The 18,371-nt window shown below is 34.4% G+C and overlaps 1 protein-coding gene and 1 pseudogene across 3 annotated transcripts in view; both read right to left on the bottom strand.

Moving 5' to 3' along the window:
- The window catches only part of RBPJ (recombination signal binding protein for immunoglobulin kappa J region), a 234,550-nt gene that overhangs the window by 70,308 nt on the left and 145,871 nt on the right, over positions 1 to 18,371 (bottom strand). For 2 of the 3 annotated variants that reach the window (XM_027836304.1, XM_027836303.1), the window contains exon 2: positions 5,194 to 5,374. The exons of the other annotated variant lie outside the window; for it this stretch is intronic. In XM_027836304.1, coding sequence (XP_027692105.1) covers positions 5,194 to 5,210 — 17 coding nt within the window. In that variant the 5' untranslated portion in view covers positions 5,211 to 5,374. The remainder of the gene's footprint in view (positions 1 to 5,193; positions 5,375 to 18,371) is intronic. 3 annotated transcript variants of the gene reach the window in all.
- On the bottom strand, positions 15,430 to 15,751 carry LOC114023554 (annotated as a pseudogene).

Here is an 18,371-nt window from a genome sequence, read left to right as displayed (position 1 = left end):
CTCCTCTCCGAATCTAAAAATTACATGTCCTTTTCCTCTCTCAAAGCCTTCCCACAACATCATATGTTTGTGCCCCATCAAAGGGTTATCATAAGCAACCATCAGCATGATAGTTAACTCGTAACTCTTCTGCCGGTGCTACTTTATTTGCCATGCTTCTAAAGTAGTGGTGCCTACAGCACCTCTATGTTAAATTTTGAGACAAAGTATGCATATTCAACTCAATTTCTTAAGAGCACCTGATCAGATATAACTTTAAGGATGCGTTTCTTGATGAACGGAAGATGAGTTACTAATGAACATAGACCAGGTACTCTATGATCTACTATAAGCACCTATTTGCTGTTCCTCAAACTAGCACTCCATTTTCCATCTCCATGCATTTGTGCTGGCTGTCCCCCATGGTAGGAATGCTCTCTCTGCCTCTTAGTTTTTCCTGGCTTCCTTCAAAATTCAGCTCAAATCTCACTTTCTGTTGGAGAGATTACTTTCCATCTACTCTTTATGTATCTTTTACATACCTCCATTTGAATTTAAGCTTCTTGAAGGCAGGGGGGTGGTTTTTTCCCTTACCACAATATCTGGTATATAATAAGCACTTAATAAATACATAGTGCCTAACTGACTTACTAGAAATATTTTATTATTATGTTAGTGCAGACTAAACATACAAATTTCATTCATTTCTGACACAATCTGCCAATTCTTCATATAATTTAACATATTCCTACTGTTTTACTGGGACAAGGGAAGAGGTAGAAGCTTAGACATAGACATCTAAAACAAGCAACTGTATGTCAATACTGCTCAATTTCTGAAATCTGAGAGCTCTGATCAACTTTCTACAAAATACTCAGCATAAAATATATTTCATCACCATATCATAAAATATTTCACTTTTCTAGGTGCTGTGGACCCTTTTGATAATAGTCCAAGAAAAAAAATAATACTAAAAATAGAACACTATTACCATTAATATTTATGATACATGTGACATTACCTTAACTCTTTTTCCTACCATAAAATGCCCAACTTTAAACTTGTCTATTGAATTAATAATTCAATCAATCCACTAATCATTAACTGATCAATTAATCAAAATTAATTAATCTGTTATTCATGAATGCATCAAAATATTTCTCATATGGGATGAGTCAATGAAAAGATTAAGATAAATTAGGTGATTTTAGTATGGTGTTTCTCTTTTTATACTGTTGTTGCTGTTAAAAATAATAACCACTCACATTTACATAGTATGCCTTTCCAAGCCATTTCTTCACAATAATCCTGTGAGGTAGGAAGTGCAAGTATTATTTTCTCCAGTTGACAAATAAGGAAACTAAAGCTCTGACAATTTAAATAATACTCATAAGTTCAGTGGCATGGAGGAATACATCAGAAGCAATAGTATGGCATAGCAACATAAAAATAGTGATTCTTAGTCAACACTACAGCTCTTTCTGGTTTAAACACACACATACGAGAAATTTACAAGGTATCAACTTTCAAAAGAACCAAATATGAGAGAATATGAAGTTTCTCACACGCAATACTACTTCCTTCTACCATCAAAGAAAATGCTAAGTAAAACGGAAACATAATTGAAGGAGCTTTTGATTGTATCACTGGCATTATTTCATTTGCACTTTTGTAGAAAGAGATGGAGAAAGAATCGAAAGGCTCAGGATTAGAAGTATATTAATGACAGCATCAATGAAGAGTGTCATTGCTGATGTTTAAATAAGATGAGGTAAAGACAAGGTGACAGACAAGAGTCCTACAATTAGGCAGCTAAGGGATGTACTAGGCCTGGAGTCAGGATGACCTGAATTGAAATCCAGCCTCAGACACTTACTGTGTGACTGCCCAAGTCACTTAAGCTGTCTGCCTCAGTTTCCTCAAATTTTTTTTGTATGGGGATAAAATGAGATATTTGTAAAGTGCTCTGCAAACCCTAAAGCACAATATAAATGCTAACTGTTATTACAATTTCAGAGACATAAGAAAATTCAGAAATCTATGGCATAGTCCTTTCATTTTCCCTTTGCAAAGGGAATGGCCTTCAACATAAAACTAAAGAATGGATTAGACATATACATTAGCTTTTTTCTTCTATATAGCTTTTTCTTTACTACTGTTTTTAGAAGTCTTTGAAAAATAAAAGTAAATGAAGAAAGCGTATCAGAAAAAGGTGATTTTTTTAAAAAGTTTGACAGCTATCTTTAATGCTAAAATATTGCATATAAAACTTTACCCAATCTATGGCTTAATTACTTACTGACTTTTCCCTTTCCCCCTAAATGAATCCCCTTACTAAGGGAGAGGTGGTACAGGATAGTTTATAAGGAGTTTAAGTTGTATTAAGGAAGGCCTAGGTTCAAGTTCCACCTCTAACACACACTAGGAGTGTGGCTCTGGTCAAGTCACTTAAACTCTTGGTACCCCAGACAACTCTATAAGACTAAACTGCAGAGCAGGTGACCTTTTATATTGGTAGGAGATTCCTCATTGAGAGCTTCTTAAACCAAGGAAATCACAGATTGCCTCACAAAACACAATGTATTCTACTTTTAGCAGTCTGTTTGCCCCTGGATTGAGGGAACCCAGTATATATTTCTTTTGACAATCTTACCTAACTAACCTACCCTACCTGCCTACAGGCAATGTGGCACAATGAAAAATGCGCTGGATTTAAAATGAGACTTCATTGAAATTTCAGTTCTACCACTTACTGTGAAAAGCTGGATTGTCACTTAAACTTCTACTGATTTAATAAACTGATTAATGTACTAAATATTATCTCTAATGACTCTTCCACTTCTAAATCTTTGTTCCTATGATCCTACATTGACATGCAGGATCTCATAGCTTCTGTGCTAAGACAAGAAATGGAAATGCTTGTTACAGATGTATGAAAATTCAAGACACATTTTTAAATATGATAAATTAATGGGAAATATGAAAATGTTTCAGTCTTTGCAGAAAAAATACCTATTCAACCTTACCCAACCGTCACAAAAGCATAACTTTTTTGAGCTCATAAAAGAACTGCAGTTGGATTTTTCAGATGGTCTCAACTATTTCTCATTTCAATGAGAAATTTCAGTATTATTCATATAATGAGGACAATGACATAATTTTACAAGGTATCACTAAATGCCACCAGCCTACAAAACAGTGGTTTAACTCATGAGTATATTCGAACCCTCACCTGACCCCCAACACTCCCTGGCCAAAAAGAGTGATGTTAGAATGGGAAACTTCAGTCTTGAATTCAGAATATTTCCATAGCCTTAATGAAAAAGATTCTAAGATGACCTGAAAAATCTAATAAAATTTTAAAATTTTAAAAATGTGAAATGTCTCATAGTTCTTCCTACATATAACTTCCAAATAAACTTTAGTTACTTCTAACTTTTTTTTAATCATAACATAATCAAAAAATTATTTGGCTTAGGTCTTTTTCTTTTTGTTTTTCCAAGTAAATTTTAAAATCTACCCAAGGAGAATGTATTCTATGTCTTTCTAGTGAAGAATGGCTAAAGCATTCACCAAAACTGAATCAAAATTTATTTTTGCTACTTGCATAGGGATATAAGAGGGAAGAATAACACAGCAATGTTAAAAATCATTCTTTAGGAATTAAAAGCCAAAATATGAAATTTAAGAATTGGAAGGAAAAAAGAAGGCTATAGATTTATAGACCTTAATTATTTGAAAAAGATATTATCATGCTGGTTTCTAAAAATATCAGAATACTACATAGCCCTTGAAAAGCTTTGTCTATTAAGCAAGAAGAAAAGATGTTTAACAGATATCTTTTTGGAAAAAGAAAAAATATAATTCTTAATTATTTCTTTCATAAAATATGAATTTGGGGAACATGATCATCAAAAAGGAAAGGATATAGGCAAGTACATAGATCAATGACCAACAATTAATCAAGTGGATTAATTTTATTTCATTTTATTTTATTTTTTTGGTTTTGTTTTTAGGCAATTGGGGTTAAGTGACTTGCCCTGGGTCACACAGCTAGTAAGTGTCAAGTGTTTGGTTTGAGGCTGGATTTGAACTCAAGTCCTCCTGACTTCACGGCCTGTGCTCTATCCACTGTGCCACCTAGCTGCCCCTATGTGGATTAATTTTAAAAGAAGATAACATTCTAGAACCTATGACACTGTCTCTACAAAGGAAAATGTCTTAGATTTAGTAACAGCTCCAAAACATGTTTAATTACTGAAATATCAAAACAATTTTATAATAAGGTGGTTTCACCAATAAATCTATATGAAATTCTGGGATGTTCTATTAAATTAAACTTAATTGAATTACCTTCCTATCTGCCTCCAACATATACTGTTCTTTATTACTAAAAGATAAGAAATTTTGCATCCTGCATAACCTTTATAAATAAAGTGTTTTTCCACTGTTGTTTCATATCTTACTACTTTTAGGAAAGCTTTTGGCAACAAATTGTGCACTACCAAATCAGGGGTTTTCCATGGTTTCAAAAAGTCAAAATGGTTTTGATTTTATCACTCATGAAAAACTACAGGAAGATAAACGTCTGAACATTTTTCAGTGATTATGGATACTATGTACCTAGAATTACCATTATTGTTAACCACAAACAACAATGAGACTAGGTACCACAAATACAAGAATTATGATTAATAAGATATACATTTGTGAATAAACAATACACATACTAAAAATAATGAATCACTCATTTTCACTCAATGAAAACTTTATATGTAGAACAAAAAAAGTACACACCATGGTTCTGGCCTACAGAGGAGTAATCAGATTTATATTATGACCCAAATGACAGCACTGAAGCAAAGAAAAATCTGCACTCTGAACCAAAAAAACTAGTTACAACCTAAAGTGAATATTCCTCTGAATTTTTGATGAAAAAAATTACTGCCTATTAACTGTTTTAAAAATTAGATAAAACTTAATAGCTGAATGATTCCTATAGCTATTTTTAATTCAGTCCTTGAATTTCTACAGCATGGCATGCAAGTTATACATTTAATACAAAATGCTAATAGTACAGACTCAAAACCGTTTATCTACAATCCACATAATAAAGCACCTTAGAATATTCAGTAATTATTGCTAACAAAGCCTGGGATTTATGTTGTCAATGACCTAAGAACAATGGGTCACTGGGATGTTTCCAAGTCATACCTTTTAATCCACGCCATGGTACTTCAAGAACATGTTAAGGTGAGCCACGGCTCGGCACACTTCGATGCACCTCAAAACACCTCAGCCAGTGTATCATTCTCCTTTCCTTTGGAGATCATAATGGCTCCGAAGAACTATAATGCTTCCATTTCAATGTCAGTCTCATACAAAATTTCAATAACTTTAAAAAAACAAAAACAAAAAAATGACTTTAAGTGTTAGTATGTTAAAACACTAGAGAACTGTGTTAAACAAACTGCCGTGACCAAGAAAAATAAATAAGCTGCTGCTAATATGAAACACTATCTTTTTAAACAAATACTATTATGTGTAAAGTAGTAAAGTTTTGCCATAGTGGTCTGAGGAACAGTAATTTAAAAAAAAATTTAATCTGTGATTTACTGTGGTCTCACTTTAAAACCCTGGCAAGCTGCTTAAACCTCAATTGTTGCTTCAGTTTGCCCATCAACTAAAGAAGATAGAACGAATCACTGAAGCCAAAGTGGTCAGACTCTGAATAATTATTTGGCCCAAAGCTGTGTAGCATACTTGCAGGTAGGCATTCTCTCACAGATATGAATTTTTTTTTGTAAGAGGAAGTGATACAGATCTCCTAAAGCGGAAATCATGTTGATTTAAATTTGTACACTTTCTAACAAAATGAAAAAATTTCAGTTGGTAAGGTCTTCTTACAGCATTCTATATAAATGCTAACTCAGAGATAGCAAAATCTATACACAAATTTGGCATCTCTTGATTGTTCATGATGTAGACTGGTAGGATTTTTTTTTCTTATTAAAAACCATGCTTAATTTTTTGGGGTGGGCAATAAGATTTCACCTGTAATTCCTATTTTTAATCTACTACACATCTATTTTTATGTTTAAAAAAGAAACTTGAAATTTGGTCTACAGGGAGGGAGACAAAACTGAGCTAATAGCTACTCAAATACATATATACATACACATTTATCAAAAAGGAAATAGTGATATTTTAGGATCAGCTCTGATTAATCAAGGTAAGTTTGATGTAACTGAACATTAAATAAGGATTTCAATGACCACGAAAAAAAGACTAGGTAGATGATAAGAGATAAGGTACTAAGTTATTTCTATTTATAAATGATAGGGAACATAGCAAAATCACAGGATAAAAAATTTTACTTTATAAATGTTAGAAAACATTATTCTGAGACTGATACTAAGCCACTAAAAGACAAACCAAAATAAAATATTAACAACAAATTTAAATATTATACAAGGCTTCCATCATCAGGTACTACAGCCTAACTGGTATTCTGAATTTCTTTAAAAATCAACTTTTACCAAATAAATTTTAGTTTAAAAAAAAAAAAGAAATTGCTTTACAAACTGTTTCTGAAACTACTCTTTACACCCAAATCATAAGACACTATTGACTTTTTTATTTTTTAAAATGGAGACATGTTCCCATAGAAAACAATTCTAGTGCCGAGCAAACCTTTTAGAATTATATATTTAAAGAAGATCTAAAGTATTCATTATTCATTTAGCAGTCATTTATTAAATACTTATTGCAAAGTACAGGCAGGGTACTGGGGATGATACAAAGACAATTATTCCTCCTACCACCTTCCCCACGGAGGAATAGAAAATCACACACAAACTATGCATTAATATAAAACGTACAAAACTTTAATGTTAAATAAAATATAACCTTAAGCATAAAATATGATGCAAGGTCCAAGGAAGAAAAATTCATTTCCAATTTTTGGTAAGGGTTAGGGAGGTGGGTGGAGAAATACTTAAAAAGAACACTGTAGCACTTGAGTTGAACCTTGCAGAATAAGCAGGATTTCATAAATCAGTATACTTTTTTTTTTTTAATAAGCAGCACAGGAGTATTTCTCAAATGTACTTTCATGAGCTGAAAGTAGTCTCATTCATATAAGTTTCAGCCCAGTTAACACTGTTATAAGCAGACATGGACAAATAGATGTACAGAGTGTAACAGGAATACTATATTTATTAAAATAATTAAAATACGAAAAAAGGCAAAGAGAAAATGGTTGGGAAATTTCAGATTTCCTGAACAATTACAGGGAAATTTAAGATTTTGTTTACAGCTGTCAATTCATTACATTCTTAACTTTATTAAATGTAAACTACAAATTTAAGCCATTAGGCAGAAGGAAATGTGTTCATGTGCAAGTGTACTGATCTGAACATATTTAAAATCAAGGGACTCTAGCCTTTGTGTCATGAACCTCTTTAGAAGGTGGTACTATAGAGTCTTTCTTAAAATAACAGGTTGGTTTTTTTTTTAAGTCATAATTGACGGAAATGCTAAATCTCAGTTTGGTGTTGTTATTCAGTCATTTATCAGTTGTGTCTCACTCTGTAACTTCGTTTAGGGTTTTCTTGGCAAAGATACTGGAGTGGTTTACCATTTCCTTCACTAGCTCATTTTATAGATGAGGAAACTGAGGTAAACAAGGTTAAATGACTGGCCCAGAGTCACACAGCTAGTTAAGTGTCTGAGGGTGGATTTGAACTCAGGAAAATGAGTCTGCCTGATTCCACATCCAATACTCCATCTACTGCACCAGCTAGCTGCCTAATTAAAGGTTAATGAAAATAAAGATGTAATTTTAAGTTCACAGTCCCCTTGAAATCTATCCATGGATGGTGGTTTGTGGATCCCCAGTATTCCACAGTTGATAAAAATAAACAAAAAACATCTTTTCAAAGAAAATCTACTGTAAAATACCACATTATATTTAATTATATAATCTTATTATAACACTTCTATAAGCCCCAAGCCCAAAGACAGAAAATGGGTAATTGGGTAAGGTTTTTTCAAAGTATAAAAAACTATAAATTATCACCCTTCTCTATGTTGACTTAATGAAAATCTCACAGTCTCAAACTGTGAAAATAATTAATGACCATTTTTATATCTCTTCCTTAAATTATTTTTAAAGTTAAGGGAACTGATGTATAAATACTATAATTTAGATATTAGTGGACACGAAAAGTCTTAATACTCAACCAATGTCCAAATTACAGTGACAAACAGCATGTCTAATATAAAAAGATTTTCCGAAGGTAATTTTACAGCTCTAAATCCTATGAACTAAAAAGTCTACCTGAGAACTCAAAATTTTGCCTCTTAGAAATCAGTGGCTCCCCTCCAAGTTAAGAATAGAGACTACTTCTTACAGGAGACTTTTCCTGATCTTCCAGGCTCCAATACCCCCCCCAGTTGACTTTGTATATCTTTTATATTTATCTGTGAATGTTTTCCAAGAGAAGGTAAACTCCAAGATGGCAGGGGATGTTTTCTTCTATTATTTGTGTAAGAGAGATTGTATCTTAGTGAGACCCCAGAAAAAAGCTTAGAAAAGACTGCAGGGGTTAGAAGACAGAAGTTGAAAGGTAAATAGAAAACTCAACAAAGGGCAGACCTGAACAGCTCAATTGCAAATAAAGATGCCAGCAAGACCAAGGACTTGCCCAGAGAGTACAAGCCACCTCAGGACCTAGCCACTCACACCATTCACTCACATAAAATTCCCAAAGGAGCATGGGAGACGAAATTCAATTGAACTGAAATTTACAGCTAGGAAGGAGGCAGATCACCCAGCCCACTCCAGCTCCAGCAAAACCCTTGAGGTTCTCACCAGAGCAAATAATGATCAAGATATCCAATGAGAAATTACAGGAAATGACTTCTTCCACATCAGAACTGAAAAAGGAATCCAACCAAAACCCTGAGAGCAACAGGAAAGGGGATCACCAGCAAAGCAGGCACCAGCTTAGGGTTAGGTTAGGGTTTTGAAGGGTTAGGGACATGTATGTAGCCTGCAAGGCTCTGTGTACAGGTGCATCAAGAATGGAGGGCTTGTTAGCAAAAGCCCCAGTGAGGGCAGCCTGGAAGTGGTAGACAGCAACCAACAGTCACCGATGGCAGTCAAGACCCCAGACCTGGACAATCCAACCTTAGGATCTCTGAGGTCCCTAGAATAATCTTCTGAGATGCCAGAGAGATGTGGAGATTCAGGGCTCTGAATCTCAAAAATCTATAGAGGGGGTGGGGTAACCTAGGAAGGTAGAAATCAGCACAGGAAACCAGGGCAAGACCAAAGCACAGCAGGAACTGAAGCCTTCGTACAAAGCCCCAATTCAAGAACTAAAGCTAGAGATGAGTAAATCAAAGGAAACAATGACCAATATAAAAAATTACTGCAAAGCTAGAGTCCTCCAAAAGGAGTAACTCTGTAATGGCTGCAAGCAGCAGCTCAAAGGAAGAAAAATATAATTTCCACCAAGAAATGATCTGAATACCTAAATAAATGAAGCAGGGGATTTTTTAAAAAAATTAAATAGAAGCTCTTGAGGAAAGAACTGAAAGGAGAATAAATAATTTGGAAAAGTTGTAAATCTCACTCAAGAACTGAACTTCCTGAAAGTAGAATAGACCAAAGAGAAACCAATGACTCCACGTGACAGGAAAAAATATTAGAACAAAATCAAACCATTTTTAAAAATAAGAAAACCTAAGAATATATAATATAAGATAAAAATATAAGAAATACATAAGTACTAGAAGGAAAATAAATAGTTTGGAAAAGAAAGTTGTAAATCTTACTCAAGAATTGAACTTCTTGAAAGTAGAACAGACCAAAGAGAAATCAATGCCTCCATTAGGCAGGAAAAAAATATCAGAACAAAATCAAATGATTTTTAAAATATCAAAAAAGATAACATAAGAAGATATAAGATAGTGCAATAATACAAGAAAGATAAGATACTTTATATTAAAAAACTGACTTAGAAAACAGGTTGATGAAAGAGAATTTAATAATCATCACAGTCCCTGAAAACCACCATCAAAAGTATCTCAAGAAATTTTAAGTGAAAACTGCCCAGACAGAAGGGCAAGGCAGAACAAAATAAGCATTTACATAATGTCTACTATGTGCTGGGCATTGCGCTAAGCACTTTACAATATCTCATCTGATATTCACAACAACCTTGAGAACTAGGTATTGTTATCTTCCCGGTTTTAGAGTTGAGGAAACTTAGGAAAACTTAGATGATGTGACTTGCCCCCAGGGTCACATAGCTAGTATCTGAGGCCAAATCTGAACTCAAGTCTTCCTAACTTCAGACCAAATGCTCTATTCATTGGGCCACCTAGCAATCACATTTTGAAAGAAAACCACAAAGGAAGAGTCCCAGGAAAGTCAAAGCCAAAATCCTCAGCTTCCCTATCAAAGGTAAAAATACTGCACGCACCAAAAAGCAACCAAGCATCAAGGAACAGTCAGCATTCACATAAGAGCAAGCAGTTTCTACTAAAAATGAGTATAGTCTTTTAGAAATACAATATTCCAAAAGGCAAACATATATAGACTAATAACCAAAAATACTTTGTAGCATGGGTAGGTACAATTGGAGAGGGGGAAAATGGGCATTTAATGGGTAAAAAGTGTAAAGCACCTAAGAAATAAGTTTAGTGGGAAGAACAGTTCTCCTGGGTTCTAGACTGAGATCTGTCAATGATTAGCTGTATTGTATTTACCTCAAGCACACCTCTTAACTGCTCTCTGAAACGATTTCTTGGTGTATAAAATGAGGGGGTTTGATGAGATTTCCAAGTCTGTGATTAAAACCTGCCTGTCAAAAAATTCAGCTGAGATTTGAACATATAGGAGTTCCCCCAAAGTTTGTCAGATTAAAATTTATGAAGAATAGATTTTGGAAAAGATCATTTGATAGATAAAATGGGTGGTATGTTGGCTTCAGAAAAAATATGACCTGAGCATGATTTAAAAAGAGAATGAAAGAAATGGATGACATTAGAATAGTCCCTTCCAACTTTTTAAGAATCTATGACTCTAAGAAAAGACAGGATATGGGTGACCAAGCAAGGCCTCTTAGATACATACTCTGTGGATACTTACTTAAGAGCACTCTTGTTCTGAACTACTTGGAAATACTTAACTATGACTTAAAGTTATCCTTCCACTATTAAAAATGAGAAACTCCACAAGTTCTTAGAATGTCAACTGCTACAGACTATTTTTTTTAGAAACTCAGGTCAACAGGAAGAGATATCTGAATAGTGACAGGAATTACAAAAAAGTCTGACTCTTTATTTATACATTAATATCGTAATTCTCAATCCAATCAAATACTACAAAAATTACTGAGTACCAACTGCTTAAGAGGATAAATACTGAATTACTAGTTCTGAACTAGGAATAAAAACTAGCAATAAAAAAGATACTTTCTTATGGATCACTTTTGGGGATAGGAAAGGCTCAGTTTTCTTTTTTTTAAGGGAGCTCCACTTGGTGGAGCTCTATTCTTTTCAATGTTTCCCAATTTTTAGTTTCATTACTGTAAAACGAGTTAACATGGGGCCAAAAACCGACAATGAAGCACTTAATGTAGTAATGACTTCAGGATTCAAAACAAGGAGCCACAAATTTCAGCCTTATTATGGGGCCTCATAGTAGAGGTAAACACAATTATGAAAAACAGATTGGTTACACCACCCAAATTCAATACGGCAAACTTTAATAGAGTATCTTTTATCTTTAAGGACTGTCTACGTAAGTGTACTGTAGTGCAAAGAGCCTGGGCTCTTCTTAGCTATGAGTCTTGAGTCTCAGTCCCTTCTGAGCCTCAGTTTCTTCATCTGTAAAACAGTCCAGGCTCTATCTAATCACAGGCATGGTCTAACCTAAAATGGCTGAGGACAGGGGTCTGAGGCCAGGAAGGGATGATACAAGTTGACAAAATAATTAAATTCATACAAATGCCTAGGATCCCAGAATCTCACAGATGGAAATGAACTTAAGTCCAACCTATCCCCAAGCAGAAATCCCTTCTATGACATCCCCAAAAGGAGGCAGTCCAGCCTACATCTGATAGGGAAACTTGTTTTATTTCCATACTACTCAGATGAAACATTTTTTTCCTAATACACATCCCAAATCTTCACTTAAATGTTAAACCTAAACATGTATATTAATAGATTCCTACACAAACTAGGCTATAAAAAGGCAGTTAAATAAATGTTATTTCTTCTTTTTAATTACCTTTCTAAAAAGAAAAAGTGTGTGTACACATAGATTTCTTCATTGGCAGTGATTGTATTTGTGCGTAAACTCTCAATGTTCAGTTATAATTTTAGTATCTTTCTCCCCTTCCCCCTAGTTATCCTAATAATGGATATCAGGAGAAGGCAGAGATATTGGTGAAATTTTCTGGGATGAAGGTGGTAGTAATCTTTTACATAAGGCTGAATTAAAAACTAACATTTTGACAAAAAAATTTGATTAAGCTGATAAATTTGCATTTTTATGTTAGCATAAACAAAAATGATTCTGATATATTTCTATTAACACTGAATTTTAAGTATAGCAAAAAGGTTCTGACATTTTAAATGGGAAAAAAAATTTCAATCAATTTGACTATTCAGGAGCTGAGGACGTGTAATCTGTAGATTATTCAGCCATCTCATTTGTTATTTCCCATTCTACCTCTGGTCAAGTCAATATTTTACTGGCACCAAAGAGAAGCAGAAATGAAACTGAAATCAGTCCAACTTCTTACACTTTGGCAAAGGAAAAAGATGAAATTATTAGTAAAAATTTAGTATTTGAATGATCATATTTTAAATATGCATACTATGCTGATCATTAAATTTGCTGGCAGAGCTAAATAACATGTAATTTGGTAGAACATTTATGAAGTATTTACCAGGAGATTAATTAAGGAGAATTATTGTGTTTTGTGTTAGTCTTTCCCATATACTACAATAATATGGAAGTGATGCTACTTGAAAAATGTTAAAGGAAAAGAGCTAAAAGGCTAATAAACAAGGATGACTTGCAACCTTACCTTCCTCCACGCATAAAAACTAACATCACCTGTAAGTACTCAGACGAAGCTGAAAAGAACAGCTGTATATTTATTCAATACGACACCTGAAAAAATTCATTCAATTCTTATGAGCATTAATTTGTATCTGATTAAAATTTACCTTTACCACTCTTCATATACCTTCCCTTTATTTTTTCCATTTCAAATGCTGATTGGTTTAAGATTTAAAGTTTAAGGTATATATCCTAATCTGCTTTTTAGGAAAGACGCTTCCAGTAAAAATCACATCATAATGAGTTAAAAGCCATACAGAATAATTTATGGAAATGGAATTTTGTTAAAATGAAGGCAATGATAGAAATCAGACTCTCGGTCTTCAGGCTGATGAAGATGAAATTTAAAAGTGTTGCCTAAACCACATACACAAGCACTCACAGAGCACTGTCCACCCTAGTTATATAGGTCCTAGATCTTCTGGGGTATTGTTTTGCTGTGACAGATGGTTTAGCATTTAAGTGGTTGGGATTTTTTGAGATGAGATGGGTTCAAACTTTAAAAGTAACTGCTACTTGTTGGAAGGGGCCAAAGCTTAGCATTCTTAACTACAATTCAAATAGTACTCAATCAAACACGTTCATGATAGAAGGCATTTGTTTACTGAAAAGAGACCAGGACACAAGCAAGCTCACTTGTACATAATTTTCACCAACTAGAACAAAACCAAGCATTATTTCTATAAGCCATCCTAAGGGATATGGAAGTAGCTTTCTGCAATCAAAGTCACTGGGTGGGTGGGTGTGTAATTATTCACTTCAACATTACAGATATTAAGCTCAAATATATTTGAGTACTTATATCCATTAGTGGAACTTTCAAGTTACTGGGATCAGTAGTGGTTACAGATAAAGACTGAGTGACAAACATTCATATTCACCCTAATCACATATATTTTAAGATGGCTGATCAAAGTTAGACAGCCTCTGTGACTAGGGAACATATACTTTCTGCATATAGCTAAGTGGTTTATTTAGGAATTGAAACTACAATCTTAACTTTTTACCCTTAACTAAATGAAATAAACTTCATCTCCTGTTCTTCAATTCCAACCACTTTATAAAGAACTAAAAAAGATACTAAATATTAAGGAAAGTTTATGACTTTAAAATTGAGCTTTTACCTAAAGATAAACGAATGAACAACTCTTAAGCTTAAATATTCTGTAAAAATATTCCAACCCAAATAAGAGTCAATTCTATGCTTAAAAAAAAAAGTTAATTTCTCCTTTTACATAAATTTTCTGCATGGAAATTACTTGTTTTCTATTTCTCAGATTGCTTTCCCTTCTAAAAATATATACATTAACTGTGACAATTAAAAAACTGCAGGTAAGAATAAAACCAATTGTGACTAAATACATAAACAAGTCAAAATCATTTTTACAAAGTTAAAAAAATTTTTAATTTATAAATAAACTGTTATGTATTATTAAGGAATTTCTAAACTGTAGTTAAGTTATTAAAAATGTTGCTAAAAGAATTTATTCATGTGAGATTTCTCTTATATTAACTCCTTAAAAATGAAAATATTTAAACTATGCAAAATTTTTCCAGGAAAAATTTTACATATATACATATACATGTGTGTATGCATATATATATATATATACACACACACATAATAATCACCATGAATATGAATAGGTTACTTAAAAATGGATGCAGAAAAACAGAAGTAATGCTTTAGATATCTTTAAGATTATATCCAAAACATATAGCAAACATATTGTGTATATAGGGAGGCATACTAGACTGTCACAATTGGAGATGATGTGACATGGTATTGGCTAAATACTGCAATGAGGAGCTAATGTGCAGTACACGTGCATATCAAACGGCTGATATGCATGATAAGAATATAGTATTATTGAGATAAAACTTAACAATATAATCTTAGCTATCTAATCTTACAACATATCATTATCCAGCTATATAACAACAGGAATAAATTAAACGTGTTCCAACACTCTTCCCCTGCACAAGACAGCATGCTAAATAGTCTAATATTGTTGGTGGTAATAACAATAACAAAAAATAATAACGACAATAGCTAATATTTATATAGCATGGATGTTTATTCTTCTCTTAAGCTGCAATCTCGACTCTCTGGACTTTCTCTACTATGCCACAGAAACCTGAAAGCGCACTCCACTCTTGAACTTCTTACATTTGAAGGAACTTCTGCCCCTGTAAACTTTCCCTCTGATTGGTTAGTTCCTTCTAGAACCTCCATTTAGCGAGCCATTTCTTTTTTTATTTCCACAGAGCCATCTCCTTTTTATAATAAATAAGGCAGCAGACAGCTATGACTCATTGGTGGCCTTTTTAAGGTATGCTATCAAGTCTGCCCTTTCTCCCTTCTTAATGCCTGCGAAGATCATTTTGGTTCCTGGGATATACTTCTTGGGGTTTTCCAAGCATTCCATCAGCGTATCCTCTCCCCAGGTGATACCTCTGTTCTTGATGGCATCTGTGTGGGAGAATCCCGGAGACTGGCCGGTCTTTCAGCCAAAGCGGCCGCTCAGACTGGGCACCGTCTTGTGCTTGCCCCCTTTCTCGACGGTGTGGCACTGACTACAATTCTGAACAAAGAAGGATCTTCTTGCCCTTCTCCACGTCACCCATGGTGAGTTGGGCTCGGCCCGCAGCCCCGCGCTCGCCGGCTCCGACTAGCGCTTCCTCTGCCCAAGGACACGCCATCTAGCCATTTCTTTATTCCTCTCCAAGCTGCACTCTTGACTCTCTGGACTTTTTCTACCAGGCTACCAAGCCAGGTACTTAGATTTCTTCCCCTTAACTCCCCTCCACTTTTCAGCTTCCTTTTGTTTGTAGTCTTTCTCCCCATTAGAATGTAAGCTCCTCGAGGGCAGGGGCTATCTTTGTTTTCTGCTTGTATTTGTATTAATAGCTATTAATACTCTCAGTGGCACACAGTAAATATTCAATAAATGCTTGTTGACCAGATTCGATATGAAAGTTTGCAAAGCAGTTTACATATGTGATTTCATTTGATCCTCACAAAAACCCTAAGAGGTAAGTACTATTATTATTCACATTCTACAGATGAGAAAATTGAGGCTAATAATGGTTAAGTGACTTGCTCAGGCTTGCACAGCTAGCAAGGATCTGAGGTTTGAATTCAGATTTTCTTAACTCTAAGGCCACTCTTATCCACTGTACCACTATGTAAGATATGTACACTTCAACCTCTCCAGCATGCATGTAATTCTAAGTTGAAAACACTATGCCCTAAATCAGCAAAAACTCTTGCACAAACTGATTTATACAGCAAAACAGGTAGCACAAAGACACAAATGTTCAAGAATGTACATGTGGAAGCACTGACAGCAACATTCTCTCAGTATGAAATCAGGAGAAATAATGTAGTACATTCTTACAAAAAGGACTACAACTTGCAATTCCAAAATTATACCAAAGTTTATTCTATATTGCATTATGGTAATGGTTCAGTTTATTTTCTATCCAAAACCAAATTACAGTAAAATTGTGAACTGCATTATCTAGAAAAATCATTCATTACCTGAAGTACTAATTTTCTGTAAGTTCGTTTTCACAGAACTGCATTTTAACTACTTTGGATGAAAACTATTTTTAAAATGTATCACAATTTCCTTAGTGTTGCTATTATTATATACTACAATTTATTTAGCTATTATCCAACTGTAAAAGATTGTAAATTGTAAGTTTACAGTTAAAATTGCAAAAATAGTTTATTTCTAGTTTTCTGAAATTACAAATAGTATTATTATGAATGTACTGTTTAAATAGACTGGTCTTTTCTTCCTATCAATAATATCCATGAAGTATAAACCTAAAAAAGTAATTGCTGGGTCAAAGAGTGAGTAGTGTTCTACCTTTTATTATAGCTAAAATGACCAAGCCAATTTACAGTTTCCATCAGCAGGGAACTGCTTTTCTCCCACATCCCCAACATCTAATTTTTGCCATCTCTCATTATCTTTGCCAATTTGATAAGCTGTTAGAGCTGATATAAAAACATTCATAATTCTTTCCATTTGCACTTCTGTAACCATTAGTGATTCTGAACAGTAAAGGACTGAAAGAACTGCAAATGGATGAAATATGGAGAGCAGTAAAGGTAACCAAAGGATTGGTACGTACACGGAATTCTCAAAGGAAAAAAAAAATCCAGTCTATTAACAGTAACATGTAAAAAATTATCCAAATCATTAATAATTAGATGTTCAAATTAAGGCAACTTTGAGATGCTCACCTATTAGACTGGCAAAGTTCACAGGACAGGGCTATGTCAACTGGAAGGCTCCAGAAAAATAGGCATACTTAGTCTAGCCACTCTGGGAAGCAATTCTGAACTACGCTCCAAAAGTCATTAAACTGTGCATAGTTTTTGAATCAGCGATACCTCTAGGTCCCCAAAGAAATTAATAATGTATATTCAAAAATATTTACAGTAACTCTTTTTGTTTTGACAAAAACAAAATGGAAACTAAGGGAGTGCTCATCAATTGAGGAATGGCTAAACAGATTATAGTATATGAACTGTACCATAAAACATTATTAAAGGGACTCTTTCAGAGAACCCTGAAAAAGTTTTTTATAATAACTGATGAAGAGAGAAATGGGCAGAACCTGGAAAATAATTTATATAATAACACTGTAAAGAAAACCGGCTTTGGCCTTAGATTCTTAAAATCTAGCCAACAGCTTACAGACTCAAGAGTCTGTCCAATGTGACAAATGTTCTAATAAACCTTGTCTCTGGCTGAAAGAAGGCTTGGGTTGAATTCTTTCAGGCAGGACTCACGTGTTGTGATTTTGAGCCTAAACCTCAACATGTTGGTGGCCCATATGGGGAAAATGCCTAACCCCAAGTTCTTCTCCAGCCAAGACTGGAAGGTATGTAAGCCTTCCCTCCTCTTCTATTCCTTTCTTGTTCTGCAGTTGGGGTCACTCTCCAAGCACCAAGGCTTGGAGGTGCTTTTCGGGCAGTTAGGAGGCTGTCTAGCACTTAGCCTGACGCTGACAGGCTCTCGGTCCACTGGGTTAGTTCGAGGCCATGGACCTAGGTACACCTTCCACAGCATAGAGGACAAGGACAGATGCCCTATCCGGAAGTGTATGCCCAATTCTGTTAATTCCCTCGGTGCTAGGGAATTGGGGAAAACTGCAATTGCTTTTTGGTTCCCTGAGGCTTACTTATTCCCTTTCCTCTAAATCCCTGAATCCTCCTTCATGGAGGTTA

The sequence above is a fragment of the Vombatus ursinus genome, unplaced genomic scaffold (genome assembly GCF_900497805.2).
Source record: "Vombatus ursinus unplaced genomic scaffold, bare-nosed wombat genome assembly UNPS02014818.1, whole genome shotgun sequence".
In the NCBI taxonomy this organism is placed as follows: Eukaryota; Metazoa; Chordata; class Mammalia; order Diprotodontia; family Vombatidae; genus Vombatus; species Vombatus ursinus.
Note: the sequence above shows the minus strand (reverse complement) of the source record. Positions and strands in the feature narration are given on the sequence as shown.